The sequence below is a fragment of the Protomyctophum bolini genome, assembly GCF_963924005.1.
Source record: "Protomyctophum bolini genome assembly, chromosome: 16".
Lineage (NCBI taxonomy): Eukaryota > Metazoa > Chordata > Actinopteri > Myctophiformes > Myctophidae > Protomyctophum > Protomyctophum bolini.
The window spans coordinates 2,346,265-2,367,963 of record NC_137877.1 but is presented as its reverse complement, the minus strand read 5'-3'; the positions used below and the strand labels follow the sequence as shown (position 1 = coordinate 2,367,963).

Below are 21,699 nucleotides of genomic sequence, written 5' to 3'. Positions count from 1 at the left end.
CCCTAGGGGACACGGGGAGAACATGTGAGGGTACCTACCCTAGGAGACACGGGGAGAACATGTGAGGGTACCTACCCTAGGGGACACGGGGAGAACATGTGAGGGTACCAACCCTAGGGGACACGGGGAGAACATGTGAGGGTACCTACCCTAGGGGACACGGGGAGAACATGTGAGGGTACCTACCCTAGGGGACACGGGGAGAACATGTGAGGGTACCTACCCTAGGGGACACGGGGAGAACATGTGAGGGTACCAACCCTAGGGGAAACGGGGAGATCATACAAACTCCAAACAGAAAGGCCCTTTCACCAACCCCGACTCGGGAATGGGCACTGATGACACAGAGGAGAGAACACGCCCCCAGCGCCCACAGCGGGAATCGAACCCAGGACCTGCTAGCTGTGAGGCGACAACACTACCGACTGTGCGACTGTCCCACCTCTTGGTTTTATTTTTTTAAAAGATTTTAAACTTAATAAACAAATCAGCTCCGTCGTTAAAACTCTCTTCTTCCAATCATCGCCAGGGTCAAATCCTACCTCCCCTAAAAACAGCTGGAGATGGTTATCCATGCTTTGATTTCATCAAGAATACATTATTGCAACTCTTTGTATATTGGCATCGACCAGGCGTCACTCAGGCGTTTACAGCTAGTGCAGAACACAGCTGCCCGCCTTCTCACCGGCACTATAAAATATGTTATAGTGTATATTGTATAGTGTTACAGTGTTATAGTGTTGTATATATTCATAGGAGGGTTGACATACTGTGAATCAGGAGGTCCAGGTTCGTTACTGAAGTTAGGAGATTCTCCTTTAGACTTGTCACTCTTCACAGACAGAAGGCTGGGAGTTGGAGACTCTGCTCTGTGGTGGACACTTCTGGAATCATACGGACAGAAATAACAATACATCAACAACAGAGACAGTGAATAATACTACTAGAAATAATACTAAGTAAATAACAGACAGTAATTAGCATAACAGTAGCTTGTATTCCATGTAGTACAAACGGTACAATGGAATGATTTGCCCAAGGAGATAAAGACAAGTGCCTCTCTAAACACTTAAAACTTAGGTCAGGATTGAGAAGGCGTTTTTAGAATCCTGAATGGGTCTGTTGAATTGAGCAATTGTAACAGTTATCTCCTTAACACATTCCGACCAGGATTACTGCATGTTTTTGTGAGGGTACCTACCCTAGGGGACACGGGGAGAACATGTGAGGGTACCTACCCTAGGGGACACGGGGAGAACATGTGAGGGTACCTACCCTATAGGGATACAGGGAGAACATGTGAGGGTACCTACCCTAGGGGACACTGGGAGAACATGTGAGGGTACCTACCCTAGGGGACACGGGGAGAACATGTGAGGGTACCTACCCTAGGGGACACTGGGAGAACATGTGAGGGTACCTACCCTATAGGGATACAGGGAGAACATGTGAGGGTACCTACCCTAGGGGACACGGGGAGAACATGTGAGGGTACCTACCCTAGGGGACATGGGGAGAACATGTGAGGGTACCTACCCTAGGGGACACAGGGAGAACATGTGAGGGTACCTACCCTAGGGGACACGGGGAGAACATGTGAGGGTACCTACCCTAGGGGACACGGGGAGAACATGTGAGGGTACCAACCCTAGGGGAAACGGGGAGATCATACAAACTCCACACAGAAAGGCCCTTTCACCAACCCCGCCTCGGGAATGGGCACTGATGACACAGAGGAGAGAACACACCCCCAGCGCCCACAGCGGGAATCGAACCCAGGACCTTCTAGCTGTGAGGCGACAACACTACTGACTGTGCCACTGTACCCCCTCTTGGTTTTATTTTTGATAAAGATTTTAAACTTAATAAACAAATCAGCTCCGTCGTTAAAACTCTCTTCTTCCAATCATTGCCACGGTCAAATCCTACCTCCCCCTAAAAACAGCTGGAGATGGTTATCCATGCTTTGATTTCATCAAGAATAGATTATTGCAACTCTTTGTATATTGGCATCGACCAGGCGTCCCTCAGGCGTTTACAGCTAGTGCAGAAGACATCTGCCCGCCTTCTCACCGGCACTATAAAACGTGAACACATTACTCCATTTCTGCCCCTCCCCATTAGATCTGCTCAGATAGATGCTTTAGAAATAAAGTTTCATTTGATTCGACTTGGAGTAGACAATTCAGACACCAGATGGAGTTCATGTTTCAACCTTTGATCAGTAGAGTGGTGTCCATCTTTGAAGTCAATAAGTCCATGCATGGACGAGTCACTCTTCATGGAGACACAGCTGGGTACAGGAGAGACTGCTCTGTGATGATCAACCCTGTTACAAAGAGAGGATCAACAGGATTTATAGACAATCATATCAGGCTTGGCAATTTCATAGTCTAGGAAGTTCTACTCAAACATGATTATTCTTAGTTGAAAACAAACAAAAAGCTTATAAAGTTAAACCTAAAACATTCAGCTGTAAACATTGACCACAGCTATTTCAGTTATATAAGTTATTTAAAATGTAAACTTTCTCACCCTAAATGAAAACAAAACTGAAATAATATTTTTTTTTTACCACCATCCGACCATAATATCCTTTAGATCCCTGGTGTGTTAAGTTCTAACATCCACCACTTTCCTAGAAATCTGGGTTTTATTTTTACTTTTTTCTAAATTTTTATCCCACGATTTTGCAACGCATTTTTTCACCCGGTGTCAATTATCTAATGTAATCCTGGACACTACACTTCCTCTGCCAACCTGGGAGAGCAACGGACTGACCTCATGCTTCCTTCTATGCATGAGGAGTGCAGCAAGCTGCTTCTTTTCACCTGACAGGCTGTTGGTTGTGAAGGAGTTAATGTTTCAATCACCCGGCTGGTCAATTCAAATTCAAACCTTTGATCAGTAGAGTGGTGTCCATCTTTGAAGTCAATAAGTCCATGCATGGACGAGTCACTCTTCATGGAGACACAGCTGGGTACAGGAGAGACTGCTCTGTGATGATCAACCCTGTTACAAAGAGAGGATCAACAGGATTTATAGACAATCATATCAGGCTTGGCAATTTCATAGTCTAGGAAGTTCTACTCAAACGTGATTATTCTTAGTTGAAAACAAACAAAAAGCTTATAAAGTTAAACCTAAAACATTCAGCTGTAAGCATTGACCACAGCTATTTCAACGCATTTTTTCACCCGGTGTCAATTATCTAATGTAATCCTGGACACTACACTTCCTCTGCTAACCTGGGAGAGCAACGGACTGACCTCATGCTTCCTTCTATGCATGAGGAGTGCAAGCTGCTTCTTTTCACCTGACAGGGGCCGCGTTTATATGAAGGGTGATCATTCCGAATAAATACTTCAGAATAAAATACTTCAGAAGTAATGTTTTTTGCTTCGAGTTTACACAGGAAATGGTCATTCCGAACGTGTGTTTACAAGGAGATGTGATATAAGACATAATACATGTTAATTCACGTAAAACTACGCCATCTGTTGGACACATAAAATATAGGCAGTTCATTCATTATGTGACTGTCTCAACAATTAGGCTACTACAGACGATACTTTGAAATCCCATCATTTCCCCCACCCGGGATCCCCTTCTCCGCTGGGAAGGTGATCATCTCGTTTTTATTTGTAGGCTATGCGCTGATCTACAGGCTGACAACGTGTCCCATCTGTGGTCTTGTACATCGCATAAAGCATATAGCCGCATAGCTCATCTACACCATACACCATCGCCGCATCATTATGGCATAATATATTCCGGGCAAAGTATAGGCTACCAGAGAATACATTGGGTGTTTAATACTAGATTGATTGCAGCTGCTCATCAATGCAATTAAACTGCAAAGCCGTTATGTTTCATGACGTTTTGGTTGCAACTTGGAATAATAGGCCTATAGCCTATACAAGTTTAAAGGGATAGGATGGACATTATAGCGATAATAGCGTATTCTTCCGACTGTGTGTGTGAGTGAGTGTGAGAGAGAGAAAGAGAGAGAGAGAGAGAGAGATTACTGAACAGTGGACTGACGGCATTTCGCCCTCTCGCTCCTCCGTCTTTCTGTGAGTCCCCGATGCACTGTAGCCTGCCCTACAGTATAGCATCAAGCATCCAGATACATATAGGCTGGCTATATAACCTATCAAACATGTTTGAACATTATCAGAGTGATCATCAACTCGGGACGGTTGGATCTTTGAACACTCACAGATCAGGGGGATCATCATCACTGCTGCTGCTCCACGTTTTTTTTTGTGGATTTCGGAGCTGCAAAATGCACGAAATAACCGCTCTATGTGCAAACTCCTCGGCGCGCCTCGGATACGAGCGCCTTGGAGTTGGAGCGCAATGGAAATGAGCATGCTCAGAAAGACCAGAATGAACTTACATCCGAAGCAGTGTATATATGAGTCCAATTTTCTTTCAATCGCATTGAACATCGGAGTAATCAGAATGGTTTTAAAATCGCATCGGCGTTTTCATTCGGATTTAAGTTTTTGTAGGTGTTTACATAACGTTTAATAGGATTTAACTTCTATTCGGAATGAAAAGGGGATTTAACTGCTCATGTAAACGTAGCCAGGCTGTTGGTTGTGAAGGAGTTAATGTTTCAATCACCCGGCTGGTCAATTCAAATTCAAACCTTTGATCAGTAGAGTGGTGTCCATCTTTGAAGTCAATAAGTCCATGCATGGACGAGTCACTCTTCATGGAGACACAGCTGGGTACAGGAGAGACTGCTCTGTGATGATCAACCCTGTTACAAAGAGAGGATCAACAGGATTTATAGACAATCATATCAGGCTTGGCAATTTCATAGTCTAGGAAGTTCTACTCAAACGTGATTATTCTTAGTTGAAAACAAACAAAAAGCTTATAAAGTTAAACCTAAAACATTCAGCTGTAAGCATTGAACACAGTTATTTCAGTTATATAAGTTATTTAAAATGTCAACTTTCTCACCCTAAATGAAAACAAAACTTAAATAATATGTTTTTTTAACCACCATCCGACCATAATATCTTTTAGCTCCCTGGGTGTGTTAAGTTCTAACATCCACCCATTTTCTAGAAATCTTGGTTTTATTTTTAATTTTTTCAAAAACTTTATCCCACGATTTTCACCCGGTGTCAATTATCTAATGTAATCCTGGGCACTACACTTCCACTGCCAACCTCGGAGAGCAACGGACTGACCTCATGCTTCCTTCTATGCATGAGGAGTCCAAGCTGCTTCTTTTCACTTGACAGGGGAGAGTTTCCCCGGTCGGACGTAGAGCGTGGAAAGAACACGTTATTCCGACAAGTTCCTTTCACCTCCATCAGGCCCCCCTGGCTGGCCAGGGGGAGGTAGTTTAGAGACCAGGATTACTGCATGTTTTTTGTGAGGGTACCTACCCTAGGGGACACAGGGAGAACATGTGAGGGTACCTACCCTAGGGGACACAGGGAGAACATGTGAGGGTACCTATCCTAGGGGACACGGGGAGAACATGTGAGGGTACCTACCCTAGGGGACACGGGGAGAACATGTGAGGGTACCTGCCCTAGGGGACACGGGGAGAACATGTGAGGGTACCTATCCTAGGGGACACGGGGAGAACATGTGAGGGTACCTACCCTAGGGGACACGGGGAGAACATGTGAGGGTACCTATCCTAGGGGACACGGGGAGAACATGTGAGGGTACCTACCCTAGGGGACACGGGGAGAACATGTGAGGGTACCTACCCTAGGGGACTCGGGGAGAACATGTGAGGGTACCTACCCTAGGGGACACGGGGAGAACATGTGAGGGTACCTACCCTAGGGGACACGGGGAGAACATGTGAGGGTACCTATCCTAGGGGACACGGGGAGAACATGTGAGGGTACCTACCCTAGGGGACACGGGGAGAACATGTGAGGGTACCTACCCTAGGGGACTCGGGGAGAACATGTGAGGGTACCTACCCTAGGGGACACGGGGAGAACATGTGAGGGTACCTACCCTAGGGGACACGGGGAGAACATGTGAGGGTACCTACCCTAGGGGACACGGGGAGAACATGTGAGGGTACCTACCCTAGGGGACACGGGGAGAACATGTGAGGGTACCTACCCTAGGGGACACGGGGAGAACATGTGAGGGTACCTACCCTAGGGGACATGGGGAGAACATGTGAGGGTACCTACCCTAGGGGACACGGGGAGAACATGTGAGGGTACCTACCCTAGGGGACATGGGGAGAACATGTGAGGGTACCTATCCTAGGGGACACGGGGAGAACATGTGAGGGTACCTACCCTAGGGGACACGGGGAGAACATGTGAGGGTACCTACCCTAGGGGACACGGGGAGAACATGTGAGGGTACCTACCCTAGGGGACACGGGGAGAACATGTGAGGGTACCTACCCTAGGGGACACGGGGAGAACATGTGAGGGTACCTACCCTAGGGGACACGGGGAGAACATGTGAGGGTACCTACCCTAGGGGACATGGGGAGAACATGTGAGGGTACCTACCCTAGGGGACACGGGGAGAACATGTGAGGGTACCTACCCTAGGGGACATGGGGAGAACATGTGAGGGTACCTATCCTAGGGGACACGGGGAGAACATGTGAGGGTACCTACCCTAGGGGACACGGGGAGAACATGTGAGGGTACCTACCCTAGGGGACACGGGGAGAACATACAAACTCCACACAGAAAGGCCCTTTCGCCAAACCCGCCTCAGTATGGGCTCTGATGACGCAGAGGAGAGAACACGCCCCCAGCGCCCACAGCCGGAATCGAACCCAGGACCTTCCAGCTGTGAGGCGACAACACTACCAACTGTGCCACTGTCCCCCCTCTTGGTTTTATTTTTGATAAAGATTTTAAACTTAATAAACAAATCAGCTCCGTCGTTAAAACTCTCTTCTTCCAATCATCGCCACGGTCAAATCCTACCTCCCCTAAAAACAGCTGGAGATGGTTATCCATGCTTTGATTTCATCAAGAATAGATTATTGCAACTCTTTGTATATTGGCATCGACCAGGCGTCACTCAGGCGTTTACAGCTAGTGCAGAACACAGCTGCCCGCCTTCTCACCGGCACTATAAAATATGTTATAGTGTAATAGTGTATATTGTATAGTGTTACAGTGTTATAGTGTTGTATATATTTATAGGAGGGTTGACATACTGTGAATCAGGAGGTCCAGGTTCGTTACTGAAGTTAGGAGGATCTCCTTTAGACTTGTCACTCTTCACAGACAGAAGGCTGGGAGTTGGAGACTCTGCTCTGTGGTGGACACTTCTGGAATCATAGACAGAAATAACGATACATAAACAACAGAGACAGTGAATAATACTACTAGAAATAATACTAAGTAAATAACAGACAGTAATTAGCATAACAGTAGCTTGTATTCCATGTAGTACAAACGGTGCAATGGAATGATTTGCCCAAGGAGATAAAGACAAGTGCCTCTCTAAACACTTAAAACTTAGGTCAGGATTGAGAAGGTGTTTTTAGAATCCTGAATGGGTCTGTTGAATTGAGCAATTGTAACAGTTATCTCCTTAACACATTCCGACCAGGGTTACTGCATGTTTTTGTGAGGGTACCTACCCTAGGGGACACGGGGAGAACATGTGAGGGTACCTACCCTAGGGGACACGGGGAGAACATGTGAGGGTACCTACCTACCCTAGGGGACACGGGGAGAACATGTGAGGGTACCTACCCTAGGGGACATGGGGAGAACATGTGAGGGTACCTACGCTACGGGACATGGGGAGGACATGTGAGCGTACCTACCCTAGGGGACACGGGGAGAACATACAAACTCCACACAGAAAGGCCCTTTCACCAACCCCGTTTTTTGTCAGATGTATAAGTGCAGGTTCATTTCATGATGTCCTCCTATTAAAATGATCCGCGGGACATTTGGCTTTAGTTGGCATCAAACCTGATTGATCTCATGATGAGATCAATGTAGTAGCCTACAGCCTACACAGCTACAGTTGCCCATATTATAATGAATTAAGGTGAGCTGGCTTAAAACGATGAATGGCCGAATGACGCGCCGTTATATACATTTTACGATGTGAATTTCACCCGGATTGGACTTGGTTCAGCGGCAGCATGCTGCCGTCCGTCCGTCCCCACACACACACACACACACACACACACACACACACACACACACAGGAGCCAGGCGTACCTACACTTTCCTCACTCTATTCCACCAGAATAATTAGGAAGGCAAATAAAATCATTGCAGACAACTCCCATCCTGCACATCACCTCTTCAATCTCCTCCCATCAGGCAGGAGATATAGAAGTATCCAGAGCTCAACATGTCGCTTCAGGGATAGCACTTACCCCGTAGCCATTAGACATCTGAACTCATAGTATATGCATATAGCACTTTAATTTCCTATGCTGCTGTTTTTTTTGTTTTTGTATTGTACTGTCCTTCTTGTTTGTGTGTCTATGGTTGTCTGTATATGTTGAGTATGAACCAAGACAAATTCCTATCAACTTGTTGACATGGCAAATAAATTATTGAATCTTGAATCTCACACACACACACACACACACACAACTGACTCAGAGGAGCTCCGTAACAAAACAATTTAAATAGGCCTATACTGCAGGCATTACTACACTAAACAACGTTGGGTTTGTACAGTGCAGATAAGTGCACGTTCTTATTATAACTGTGAGTTTGTTTTCTAACATGCAGCGCGAGTCTGCCATAGCCGATCTACAAGCTCACAACGCGTTGCACTGCGAGCAGAAGGCTGCTGAGAGTGAGTCGCATGCTAGAAATATCCTAATAAATAAATAAAAAGGTGTCGGGCTTCGGCTGCGGGGCAGTTTCTGTAGGCTAACTTGACCAATGCCTGTAGAATGCATGCATATACTGTAGGCATACAAGCGCAAGCCATGCGTGATACTCTGCTTTAAAAACATGTATGTGCTGACCAATGTTGGGGACACGTGCCTACATATTTTATATGGGTCTGGCAACTATTAATTGATTCAGCATGAAGACTAAAGCCTTCTGAATAAATATACGCATGCATTGATCGCGAGTACACTACCCTCTGAGCTGACGTGGAACTGAGCGGAGTTTACGACCAACGTAATGTGGGAATCCTCGTAAATGCCCGTATGCTCACGCTCCGCTCACGATATGAGCGTAAATGCTGTTGTAAATGAGGTCCATAGTGTGTATATTGAACAGGAGGATTGACATACTGTGTGTGTGGAGGTCCAGGTTCATTACTGAAGTTAGGAGGTTCTCCTTTAGACACGTCACTCTTCATAGACAGAAGGCTGGGTGTTGGAGACCCTGCTCTGTGGTACAGACTTCTGGAATCATAGAAACGAAGAAGACCATTTATTCAATATGTGTACAATATGTGAATTAACGTAAGGAGCGTCATTTTTTATTTCATTATTAATATAAACAGAAGTACCGGAAAAGACACGCTGATATTGGCCAGTAGTCACTTTTGTGAGTTCAAAATGTATAATTGCGTTATGGAAAGCTGTTTCTGACACACTAAGTCCAAGGAGAGTTTTTCATGCAAAACTAATGCTTGGAATGGATTCAGAATCATGAAATCCTCTTTGTCAGATGTATAAGTGCAGGTTCATTTCATGATGTCCTCATATTAAAATGATCCGCGGGACATTTGGCTTTAGTTGGCATCAAACCTGATTGATCTCATGATGAGATCAATGTAGTAGCCTACAGCCTACACAGCTACAGTTGCCCATATTATAATGAATTAAGGTGAGCTGGCTTAAAACGATGAATGGCCGAATGACGCGCCGTTATATACATTTTACGATGTGAATTTCACCCGGATTGGACTTGGTTCAGCGGCAGCATGCTGCCGTCCGTCCGTCCGTCCCCACACACACACACACACACACACACACACACACAGGAGCCAGGCGTCCCTACACTTTCCTCACTCTATTCCACCAGAATAATTAGGAAGGCAAATAAAATCATTGCAGACAACTCCCATCCTGCACATCACCTTTTCAATCTCCTCCCATCAGGCAGGAGATATAGAAGTATCCAGAGCTCAACATGTCGCTTCAGGGATAGCACTTACCCCGTAGCCATTAGACATCTGAACTCATAGTATATGCATAATTATAGCACTTTTAAAAAATGAATGTAATTTCCTATGCTGCTGATTTTTGTTTTTGTATTGTCCTTCTTGTTTGTGTATCTATGGTTGTCTGACTGTCTGTATATGTTGAGTATGAACCAAGACAAATTCCTATCAATTTGTTGACATGGCAAATAAATTATTGAATCTTGAATCTTGAATCTCACGCACACACACACACACACACACACACACACACACACACAGTCATAACTGACTCAGAGGAGCTCCGTAACAAAACAATTTAAATAGGCCTATACTGCAGGCATTACTACACTAAACAACGTTGGGTTTGTACAGTGCAGATAAGTGCACGTTCTTATTATAACTGTGAGTTTGTTTTCTAACATGCAGCGCGAGTCTGCCATAGCCGATCTACAAGCTCACAACGCGTTGCACTGCGAGCAGAAGGCTGCTGAGAGTGAGTCGCATGCTAGAAATATCCTAATAAATAAATAAAAAGGTGTCGGGCTTCGGCTGCGGGGCAGTTTCTGTAGGCTAACTTGACCAATGCCTCTAGAATGCATGCATATACTGTAGGCATACAAGCGCAAGCCATGCGTGATACTCTGCTTTAAAAACATGTATGTGCTGACCAATGTTGGGGACACGTGCCTACATATTTTATATGGGTCTGGCAACTATTCATTGATTCAGCATGAAGACTAAAGCCTTCTGAATAAATATACGCATGCATTGATCGCGAGTACACTACCCTCTGAGCTGACGTGGAACGGAGCGGAGTTTACGACCAACGTAATGTGGGAATCCTCGTAAATGCCCGTATGCTCACGCTCCGCTCACGATATGAGCGTAAATGCTGTTGTAAATGAGGTCCATAGTGTGTATATTGAACAGGAGTATTGACATACTGTGTGTGTGGAGGTCCAGGTTCATTACTGAAGTTAGGAGGTTCTCCTTTAGACACGTCACTCTTCATAGACAGAAGGCTGGGTGTTGGAGACCCTGCTCTGTGGTACAGACTTCTGGAATCACAGAAACGAAGAAGACCATTTATTCAATATGTGTACAATATGTGAATTAACGTAAGGAGCGTCATTTTTTATTTTATTATTAATATAAACAGAAGTACCGGAAAAGACGCGCTGATATTGGCCAGTAGTCACTTTTGTGAGTTCAAAATGTATAATTGCTTTATGGAAAGCTGTTTCTGACACACTAAGTCCAAGGAGAGTTTTTCATGCAAAACTAATGCTTGGAATGGATTCAGAATCATGAAATCCTCTTTGTCAGATGTATAAGTGCAGGTTCATTTCATGATGTCCTCATATTAAAATGATCCGCGGGACATTTGGCTTTAGTTGGCATCAAACCTGATTGATCTCATGATGAGATCAATGTAGTAGCCTACAGCCTACACAGCTACAGTTGCCCATATTATAATGAATTAAGGTGAGCTGGCTTAAAACGATGAATGGCCGAATGACGCGCCGTTATATACATTTTACGATGTGAATTTCACCCGGATTGGACTTGGTTCAGCGGCAGCATGCTGCCGTCCGTCCGTCCCCACACACACACACACACACACACACAGGAGCCAGGCGTCCCTACACTTTCCTCACTCTATTCCACCAGAATAATTAGGAAGGCAAATAAAATCATTGCAGACAACTCCCATCCTGCACATCACCTCTTCAATCTCCTCCCATCAGGCAGGAGATATAGAAGTATCCAGAGCTCAACATGTCGCTTCAGGGATAGCACTTACCCCGTAGCCATTAGACATCTGAACTCATAGTATATGCATAATTATAGCACTTTAAAAAACTGAATGTAATTTCCTATGCTGCTGGTTTTTGTTTTTGTATTGTCCTTCTTGTTTGTGTATCTATGGTTGTCTGACTGTCTGTATATGTTGAGTATGAACCAAGACAAATTCCTATCAATTTGTTGACATGGCAAATAAATTATTGAATCTTGAATCTCACACACACACACACACACACACACACACACACACAGTCATAACTGACTCAGAGGAGCTCCGTAACAAAACAATTTAAATAGGCCTATACTGCAGGCATTACTACACTAAACAACGTTGGGTTTGTACAGTGCAGATAAGTGCACGTTCTTATTATAACTGTGAGTTTGTTTTCTAACATGCAGCGCGAGTCTGCCATAGCCGATCTACAAGCTCACAACGCGTTGCACTGCGAGCAGAAGGCTGCTGAGAGTGAGTCGCATGCTAGAAATATCCTAATAAATAAATAAAAAGGTGTCAGGCTTCGGCTGCGGGGCAGTTTCTGTAGGCTAACTTGACCAATGCCTCTAGAATGCATGCATATACTGTAGGCATACAAGCGCAAGCCATGCGTGATACTCTGCTTTAAAAACATATATGTGCTGACCAATGTTGGGGACACATGCCTACATATTTTATATGGGTCTGGCAACTATTCATTGATTCAGCATGAAGACTAAAGCCTTCTGAATAAATATACGCATGCATTGATCGCGAGTACACTACCCTCTGAGCTGACGTGGAACTGAGCGGAGTTTACGACCAACGTAATGTGGGAATCCTCGTAAATGCCCGTTTGCTCACGCTCCGCTCACGATATGAGCGTAAATGCTGTTGTAAATGAGGTCCATAGTGTGTATATTGAACAGGAGGATTGACATACTGTGTGTGTGGAGGTCCAGGTTCATTACTGAAGTTAGGAGGTTCTCCTTTAGACACGTCACTCTTCATAGACAGAAGGCTGGGTGTTGGAGACCCTGCTCTGTGGTACAGACTTCTGGAATCATAGAAACCAAGAAGACCATTTATTCAATATGTGTACAATATGTGAATTAACGTAAGGAGCGTCATTTTTTATTTCATTATTAATAAAAAACAGAAGTACCGTAAAAGACGCGCTGATATTGGCCAGTAGTCACTTTTGTGAGTTCAAAATGTATAATTGCGTTATGGAAAGCTGTTTCTGACACACTAAGTCCAAGGAGAGTTTTTCATTCAAAACTAATGCTTGGAATGGATTCAGAATCATGAAATCCTCTTTGTCAGATGTATAAGTGCAGGTTCATTTCATGATGTCCTCCTATTAAAATGATCCGCGGGACATTTGGCTTTAGTTGGCATCAAACCTGATTGATCTCATGATGAGATCAATGTAGTAGCCTACAGCCTACACAGCTACAGTTGCCCATATTATAATGAATTAAGGTGAGCTGGCTTAAAACGATGAATGGCCGAATGACGCGCCGTTATATACATTTTACGATGTGAATTTCACCCGGATTGGACTTGGTTCAGCGGCAGCATGCTGCCGTCCGTCCGTCCCCACACACACACACACACACACAGTCATAACTGACTCAGAGGAGCTCCGTAACAAAACAATTTAAATAGGCCTATACTGCAGGCATTACTACACTAAACAACGTTGGGTTTGTACAGTGCAGATAAGTGCACGTTCTTATTATAACTGTGAGTTTGTTTTCTAACATGCAGCGCGAGTCTGCCATAGCCGATCTACAAGCTCACAACGCGTTGCACTGCGAGCAGAAGGCTGCTGAGAGTGAGTCGCATGCTAGAAATATCCTAATAAATAAATAAAAAGGTGTCAGGCTTCGGCTGCGGGGCAGTTTCTGTAGGCTAACTTGACCAATGCCTCTAGAATGCATGCATATACTGTAGGCATACAAGCGCAAGCCATGCGTGATACTCTGCTTTAAAAACATGTATGTGCTGACCAATGTTGGGGACACGTGCCTACATATTTTATATGGGTCTGGCAACTATTCATTGATTCAGCATGAAGACTAAAGCCTTCTGAATAAATATACGCATGCATTGATCGCGAGTACACTACCCTCTGAGCTGACGTGGAACTGAGCGGAGTTTACGACCAACGTAATGTGGGAATCCTCGTAAATGCCCGTTTGCTCACGCTCCGCTCACGATATGAGCGTAAATGCTGTTGTAAATGAGGTCCATAGTGTGTATATTGAACAGGAGGATTGACATACTGTGTGTGTGGAGGTCCAGGTTCAATACTGAAGTTAGGAGGTTCTCCTTTAGACACGTCACTCTTCATAGACAGAAGGCTGGGTGTTGGAGACCCTGCTCTGTGGTACAGACTTCTGGAATCATAGAAACGAAGAAGACCATTTATTCAATATGTGTACAATATGTGAATTAACGTAAGGAGCGTCATTTTTTATTTTATTATTAATATAAACAGAAGTACCGGAAAAGACGCGCTGATATTGGCCAGTAGTCACTTTTGTGAGTTCAAAATGTATAATTGCTTTGTGGAAAGCTGTTTCTGACACACTAAGTCCAAGGAGAGTTTTTCATGCAAAACTAATGCTTGGAATGGATTCAGAATCATGAAATCCTCTTTGTCAGATGTATAAGTGCAGGTTCATTTCATGATGTCCTCATATTAAAATGATCCGCGGGACATTTGGCTTTAGTTGGCATCAAACCTGATTGATCTCATGATGAGATCAATGTAGTAGCCTACAGCCTACACAGCTACAGTTGCCCATATTATAATGAATTAAGGTGAGCTGGCTTAAAACGATGAATGGCCGAATGACGCGCCGTTATATACATTTTACGATGTGAATTTCACCCGGATTGGACTTGGTTCAGCGGCAGCATGCTGCCGTCCGTCCGTCCCCACACCCACACCCACACCCACACACCCACACACACACACACACACACACACACACACACACACACACAGTCATAACTGACTCAGAGGAGCTCCGTAACAAAACAATTTAAATAGGCCTATACTGCAGGCATTACTACACTAAACAACGTTGGGTTTGTACAGTGCAGATAAGTGCACGTTCTTATTATAACTGTGAGTTTGTTTTCTAACATGCAGCGCGAGTCTGCCATAGCCGATCTACAAGCTCACAACGCGTTGCACTGCGAGCAGAAGGCTGCTGAGAGTGAGTCGCATGCTAGAAATATCCTAATAAATAAATAAAAAGGTGTCGGGCTTCGGCTGCGGGGCAGTTTCTGTAGGCTAACTTGACCAATGCCTCTAGAATGCATGCATATACTGTAGGCATACAAGCGCAAGCCATGCGTGATACTCTGCTTTAAAAACATGTATGTGCTGACCAATGTTGGGGACACGTGCCTACATATTTTATATGGGTCTGGCAACTATTCATTGATTCAGCATGAAGACTAAAGCCTTCTGAATAAATATACGCATGCATTGATCGCGAGTACACTACCCTCTGAGCTGACGTGGAACGGAGCGGAGTTTACGACCAACGTAATGTGGGAATCCTCGTAAATGCCCGTATGCTCACGCTCCGCTCACGATATGAGCGTAAATGCTGTTGTAAATGAGGTCCATAGTGTGTATAAGGAGGATTGACATACTGTGTGTGTGGAGGTCCAGGTTCATTACTGAAGTTAGGAGGTTCTCCTTTAGACACGTCACTCTTCATAGACAGAAGGCTGGGTGTTGGAGACCCTGCTCTGTGGTACAGACTTCTGGAATCACAGAAACGAAGAAGACCATTTATTCAATATGTGTACAATATGTGAATTAACGTAAGGAGCGTCATTTTTTATTTTATTATTAATATAAACAGAAGTACCAGAAAAGACGCGCTGATATTGGCCAGTAGTCACTTTTGTGAGTTCAAAATGTATAATTGCGTTATGGAAAGCTGTTTCTGACACACTAAGTCCAAGGAGAGTTTTTCATGCAAAACTAATGCTTGGAATGGATTCAGAATCATGAAATCCTCTTTGTCAGATGTATAAGTGCAGGTTCATTTCATGATGTCCTCATATTAAAATGATCCGCGGGACATTTGGCTTTAGTTGGCACCAAACCTGATTGATCTCATGATGAGATCAATGTAGTAGCCTACAGCCTACACAGCTACAGTTGCCCATATTATAATGAATTAAGGTGAGCTGGCTTAAAACGATGAATGGCCGAATGACGCGCCGTTATATACATTTTACGATGTGAATTTCACCCGGATTGGACTTGGTTCAGCGGCAGCATGCTGCCGTCCGTCCGTCCCCACACACACACACACACACACACACACACAGGAGCCAGGCGTCCCTACAATTTCCTCAGTCTATTCCACCAGAATAATTAAGAAGGCAAATAAAATCATTGCAGACAACTCCCATCCTGCACATCACCTCTTCAATCTCCTCCCATCAGGCAGGAGATATAGAAGTATCCAGAGCTCAACATGTCGCTTCAGGGATAGCACTTACCCCGTAGCCATTAGACATCTGAACTCATAGTATATGCATAATTATAGCACTTAAAAAAACTGAATGTAATTTCCTATGCTGCTGATTTTTGTTTTTGTATTGTCCTTCTTGTTTGTGTATCTATGGTTGTCTGACTGTCTGTATATGTTGAGTATGAACCAAGACAAATTCCTATCAATTTGTTGACATGGCAAATAAATTATTGAATCTTGAATCTTGAATCTCACGCACACACACACACACACACACACACACACACACACAGTCATAACTGACTCAGAGGAGCTCCGTAACAAAACAATTTAAATAGGCCTATACTGCAGGCATTACTACACTAAACAACGTTGGGTTTGTACAGTGCAGATAAGTGCACGTTCTTATTATAACTGTGAGTTTGTTTTCTAACATGCAGCGCGAGTCTGCCATAGCCGATCTACAAGCTCACAACGCGTTGCACTGCGAGCAGAAGGCTGCTGAGAGTGAGTCGCATGCTAGAAATATCCTAATAAATAAATAAAAAGGTGTCGGGCTTCGGCTGCGGGGCAGTTTCTGTAGGCTAACTTGACCAATGCCTCTAGAATGCATGCATATACTGTAGGCATACAAGCGCAAGCCATGCGTGATACTCTGCTTTAAAAACATGTATGTGCTGACCAATGTTGGGGACACATGCCTACATATTTTATATGGGTCTGGCAACTATTCATTGATTCAGCATGAAGACTAAAGCCTTCTGAATAAATATACGCATGCATTGATCGCGAGTACACTACCCTCTGAGCTGACGTGGAACGGAGCGGAGTTTACGACCAACGTAATGTGGGAATCCTCGTAAATGTCCGTATGCTCACGCTCCGCTCACGATATGAGCGTAAATGCTGTTGTAAATGAGGTCCATAGTGTGTATATTGAACAGGAGGATTGACATACTGTGTGTGTGGAGGTCCAGGTTCATTACTGAAGTTAGGAGGTTCTCCTTTAGACACGTCACTCTTCATAGACAGAAGGCTGGGTGTTGGAGACCCTGCTCTGTGGTACAGACTTCTGGAATCATATAAACGAAGAAGACCATTTATTCAATATGTGTACAATATGTGAATTAACGTAAGGAGCGTCATTTTTTATTTCATTATTAATATAAACAGAAGTACCGGAAAAGACGCGCTGATATTGGCCAGTAGTCACTTTTGTGAGTTCAAAATGTATAATTGCTTTATGGAAAGCTGTTTCTGACACACTAAGTCCAAGGAGAGTTTTTCATGCAAAACTAATGCTTGGAATGGATTCAGAATCATGAAATCCTCTTTGTCAGATGTATAAGTGCAGGTTCATTTCATGATGTCCTCCTATTAAAATGATCCGCGGGACATTTGGCTTTAGTTGGCATCAAACCTGATTGATCTCATGATGAGATCAATGTAGTAGCCTACAGCCTACACAGCTACAGTTGCCCATATTATAATGAATTAAGGTGAGCTGGCTTAAAACGATGAATGGCCGAATGACGCGCCGTTATATACATTTTACGATGTGAATTTCACCCGGATTGGACTTGGTTCAGCGGCAGCATGCTGCCGTCCGTCCGTCCGTCCCCACACACACACACACACACACACACACACACACACACACACACACACAGGAGCCAGGCGTACCTACACTTTCCTCACTCTATTCCACCAGAATAATTAGGAAGGCAAATAAAATCATTGCAGACAACTCCCATCCTGCACATCACCTCTTCAATCTCCTCCCATCAGGCAGGAGATATAGAAGTATCCAGAGCTCAACATGTCGCTTCAGGGATAGCACTTACCCCGTAGCCATTAGACATCTGAACTCATAGTATATGCATAATTATAGCACTTTAAAAAACTGAATGTAATTTCCTATGCTGCTGATTTTTGTTTTTGTATTGTCCTTCTTGTTTGTGTATCTATGGTTGTCTGACTGTCTGTATATGTTGAGTATGAACCAAGACAAATTCCTATCAATTTGTTGACATGGCAAATAAATTATTGAATCTTGAATCTTGAATCTTGAATCTCACACACACACACACACACACACACACACAGTCATAACTGACTCAGAGGAGATCCGTAACAAAACAATTTAAATAGGCCTATACTGCAGGCATTACTACACTAAACAACGTTGGGTTTGTACAGTGCAGATAAGTGCACGTTCTTATTATAACTGTGAGTTTGTTTTCTAACATGCAGCGCGAGTCTGCCATAGCCGATCTACAAGCTCACAACGCGTTGCACTGCGAGCAGAAGGCTGCTGAGAGTGAGTCGCATGCTAGAAATATCCTAATAAATAAATAAAAAGGTGTCAGGCTTCGGCTGCGGGGCAGTTTCTGTAGGCTAACTTGACCAATGCCTGTAGAATGCATGCATATACTGTAGGCATACAAGCGCAAGCCATGCGTGATACTCTGCTTTAAAAACATGTATGTGCTGACCAATGTTGGGGACACATGCCTACATATTTTATATGGGTCTGGCAACTATTCATTGATTCAGCATGAAGACTAAAGCCTTCTGAATAAATATACGCATGCATTGATCGCGAGTACACTACCCTCTGAGCTGACGTGGAACTGAGCGGAGTTTACGACCAACGTAATGTGGGAATCCTCGTAAATGCCCGTATGCTCACGCTCCGCTCACGATATGAGCGTAAATGCTGTTGTAAATGAGGTCCATAGTGTGTATATTGAACAGGAGGATTGACATACTGTGTGTGTGGAGGTCCAGGTTCATTACTGAAGTTAGGAGGTTCTCCTTTAGACACGTCACTCTTCATAGACAGAAGGCTGGGTGTTGGAGACCCTGCTCTGTGGTACAGACTTCTGGAATCATAGAAACCAAGAAGACCATTTATTCAATATGTGTACAATATGTGAATTAACGTAAGGAGCGTCATTTTTTATTTCATTATTAATAAAAAACAGAAGTACCGTAAAAGACGCGCTGATATTGGCCAGTAGTCACTTTTGTGAGTTCAAAATGTATAATTGCGTTATGGAAAGCTGTTTCTGACACACTAAGTCCAAGGAGAGTTTTTCATGCAAAACTAATGCTTGGAATGGATTCAGAATCATGAAATCCTCTTTGTCAGATGTATAAGTGCAGGTTCATTTCATGATGTCCTCCTATTAAAATGATCCGCGGGACATTTGGCTTTAGTTGGCACCAAACCTGATTGATCTCATGATGAGATCAATGTAGTAGCCTACAGCCTACACAGCTACAGTTGCCCATATTATAATGAATTAAGGTGAGCTGGCTTAAAACGATGAATGGCCGAATGACGCGCCGTTATATACATTTTACGATGTGAATTTCACCCGGATTGGACTTGGTTCAGCGGCAGCATGCTGCCATCCGTCCGTCCGTCCGTCCCCACACACCCACACACACACACACACACACACACACAGGAGCCAGGCGTCCCTACACTTTCCTCACTCTATTCCACCAGAATAATTAGGAAGGCAAATAAAATCATTGCAGACAACTCCCATCCTGCACATCACCTCTTCAATCTCCTCCCATCAGGCAGGAGATATAGAAGTATCCAGAGCTCAACATGTCGCTTCAGGGATAGCACTTACCCCGTAGCCATTAGACATCTGAACTCATAGTATATGCATAATTATAGCACTTTAAAAAACTGAATGTAATTTCCTATGCTGCTGGTTTTTGTTTTTGTATTGTCCTTCTTGTTTGTGTATCTATGGTTGTCTGACTGTCTGTATATGTTGAGTATGAACCAAGACAAATTCCTATCAATTTGTTGACATGGCAAATAAATTATTGAATCTTGAATCTTGAATCTCACACACACACACACACACACACACACACACACAGTCATAACTGACTCAGAGGAGCTCCGTAACAAAACAATTTAAATAGGCCTATACTGCAGGCATTACTACACTAAACAACGTTGGGTTTGTACAGTGCAGATAAGTGCACGTTCTTATTATAACTGTGAGTTTGTTTTCTAACATGCAGCGCGAGTCTGCCATAGCCGATCTACAAGCTCACAACGCGTTGCACTGCGAGCAGAAGGCTGCTGAGAGTGAGTCGCATGCTAGAAATATCCTAATAAATAAATAAAAAGGTGTCAGGCTTCGGCTGCGGGGCAGTTTCTGTAGGCTAACTTGACCAATGCCTCTAGAATGCATGCATATACTGTAGGCATACAAGCGCAAGCCATGCGTGATACTCTGCTTTAAAAACATGTATGTGCTGACCAATGTTGGGGACACATGCCTACATATTTTATATGGGTCTGGCAACTATTCATTGATTCAGCATGAAGACTAAAGCCTTCTGAATAAATATACGCATGCATTGATCGCGAGTACACTACCCTCTGAGCTGACGTGGAACTGAGCGGAGTTTACGACCAACGTAATGTGGGAATCCTCGTAAATGCCCGTATGCTCACGCTCCGCTCACGATATGAGCGTAAATGCTGTTGTAAATGAGGTCCATAGTGTGTATATTGAACAGGAGGATTGACATACTGTGTGTGTGGAGGTCCAGGTTCATTACTGAAGTTAGGAGGTTCTCCTTTAGACACGTCACTCTTCATAGACAGAAGGCTGGGTGTTGGAGACCCTGCTCTGTGGTACAGACTTCTGGAATCATAGAAACGAAGAAGACCATTTATTCAATATGTGTACAATATGTGAATTAACGTAAGGAGCGTCATTTTTTATTTCATTATTAATAAAAAACAGAAGTACCGTAAAAGACACGCTGATATTGGCCAGTAGTCACTTTTGTGAGTTCAAAATGTATAATTGCGTTATGGAAAGCTGTTTCTGACACACTAAGTCCAAGGAGAGTTTTTCATGCAAAACTAATGCTTGGAATGGATTCAGAATCATGAAATCCTCTTTGTCAGATGTATAAGTGCAGGTTCATTTCATGATGTCCTCCTATTAAAATGATCCGCGGGACATTTGGCTTTAGTTGGCATCAAACCTGATTGATCTCATGATGAGATCAATGTAGTAGCCTACAGCCTACACAGCTACAGTTGCCCATATTATAATGAATTAAGGTGAGCTGGCTTAAAACGATGAATGGCCGAATGACGCGCCGTTATATACATTTTACGATGTGAATTTCACCCGGATTGGACTTGGTTCAGCGGCAGCATGCTGCCGTCCGTCCGTCCGTCCCCACACACACACACACGCACACACACACACACACACACACACACACACACACACA

The 21,699-nt window shown here is 44.0% G+C and overlaps 1 protein-coding gene across 2 annotated transcripts in view; it reads right to left on the bottom strand.

The window, feature by feature from the left end:
• Positions 1–12,911, bottom strand: part of LOC308330255 (uncharacterized protein) — a 38,332-nt gene extending 25,421 nt beyond the window's left edge. For both annotated transcript variants that reach the window (XM_080785070.1, XM_080785071.1), the window contains exons 1-8: positions 12,837–12,911; positions 11,058–11,171; positions 9,254–9,367; positions 7,187–7,300; positions 4,658–4,771; positions 2,899–3,012; positions 2,216–2,329; positions 771–884 (exon numbers count right to left, since the gene is read on the bottom strand). In XM_080785070.1, coding sequence (XP_080641196.1) covers positions 771–884; positions 2,216–2,329; positions 2,899–3,012; positions 4,658–4,771; positions 7,187–7,300; positions 9,254–9,367; positions 11,058–11,171; positions 12,837–12,904 — 866 coding nt within the window. In that variant the 5' untranslated portion in view covers positions 12,905–12,911. The remainder of the gene's footprint in view (positions 1–770; positions 885–2,215; positions 2,330–2,898; positions 3,013–4,657; positions 4,772–7,186; positions 7,301–9,253; positions 9,368–11,057; positions 11,172–12,836) is intronic.
• Positions 12,912–21,699: the final 8,788 nt, after the last annotated feature.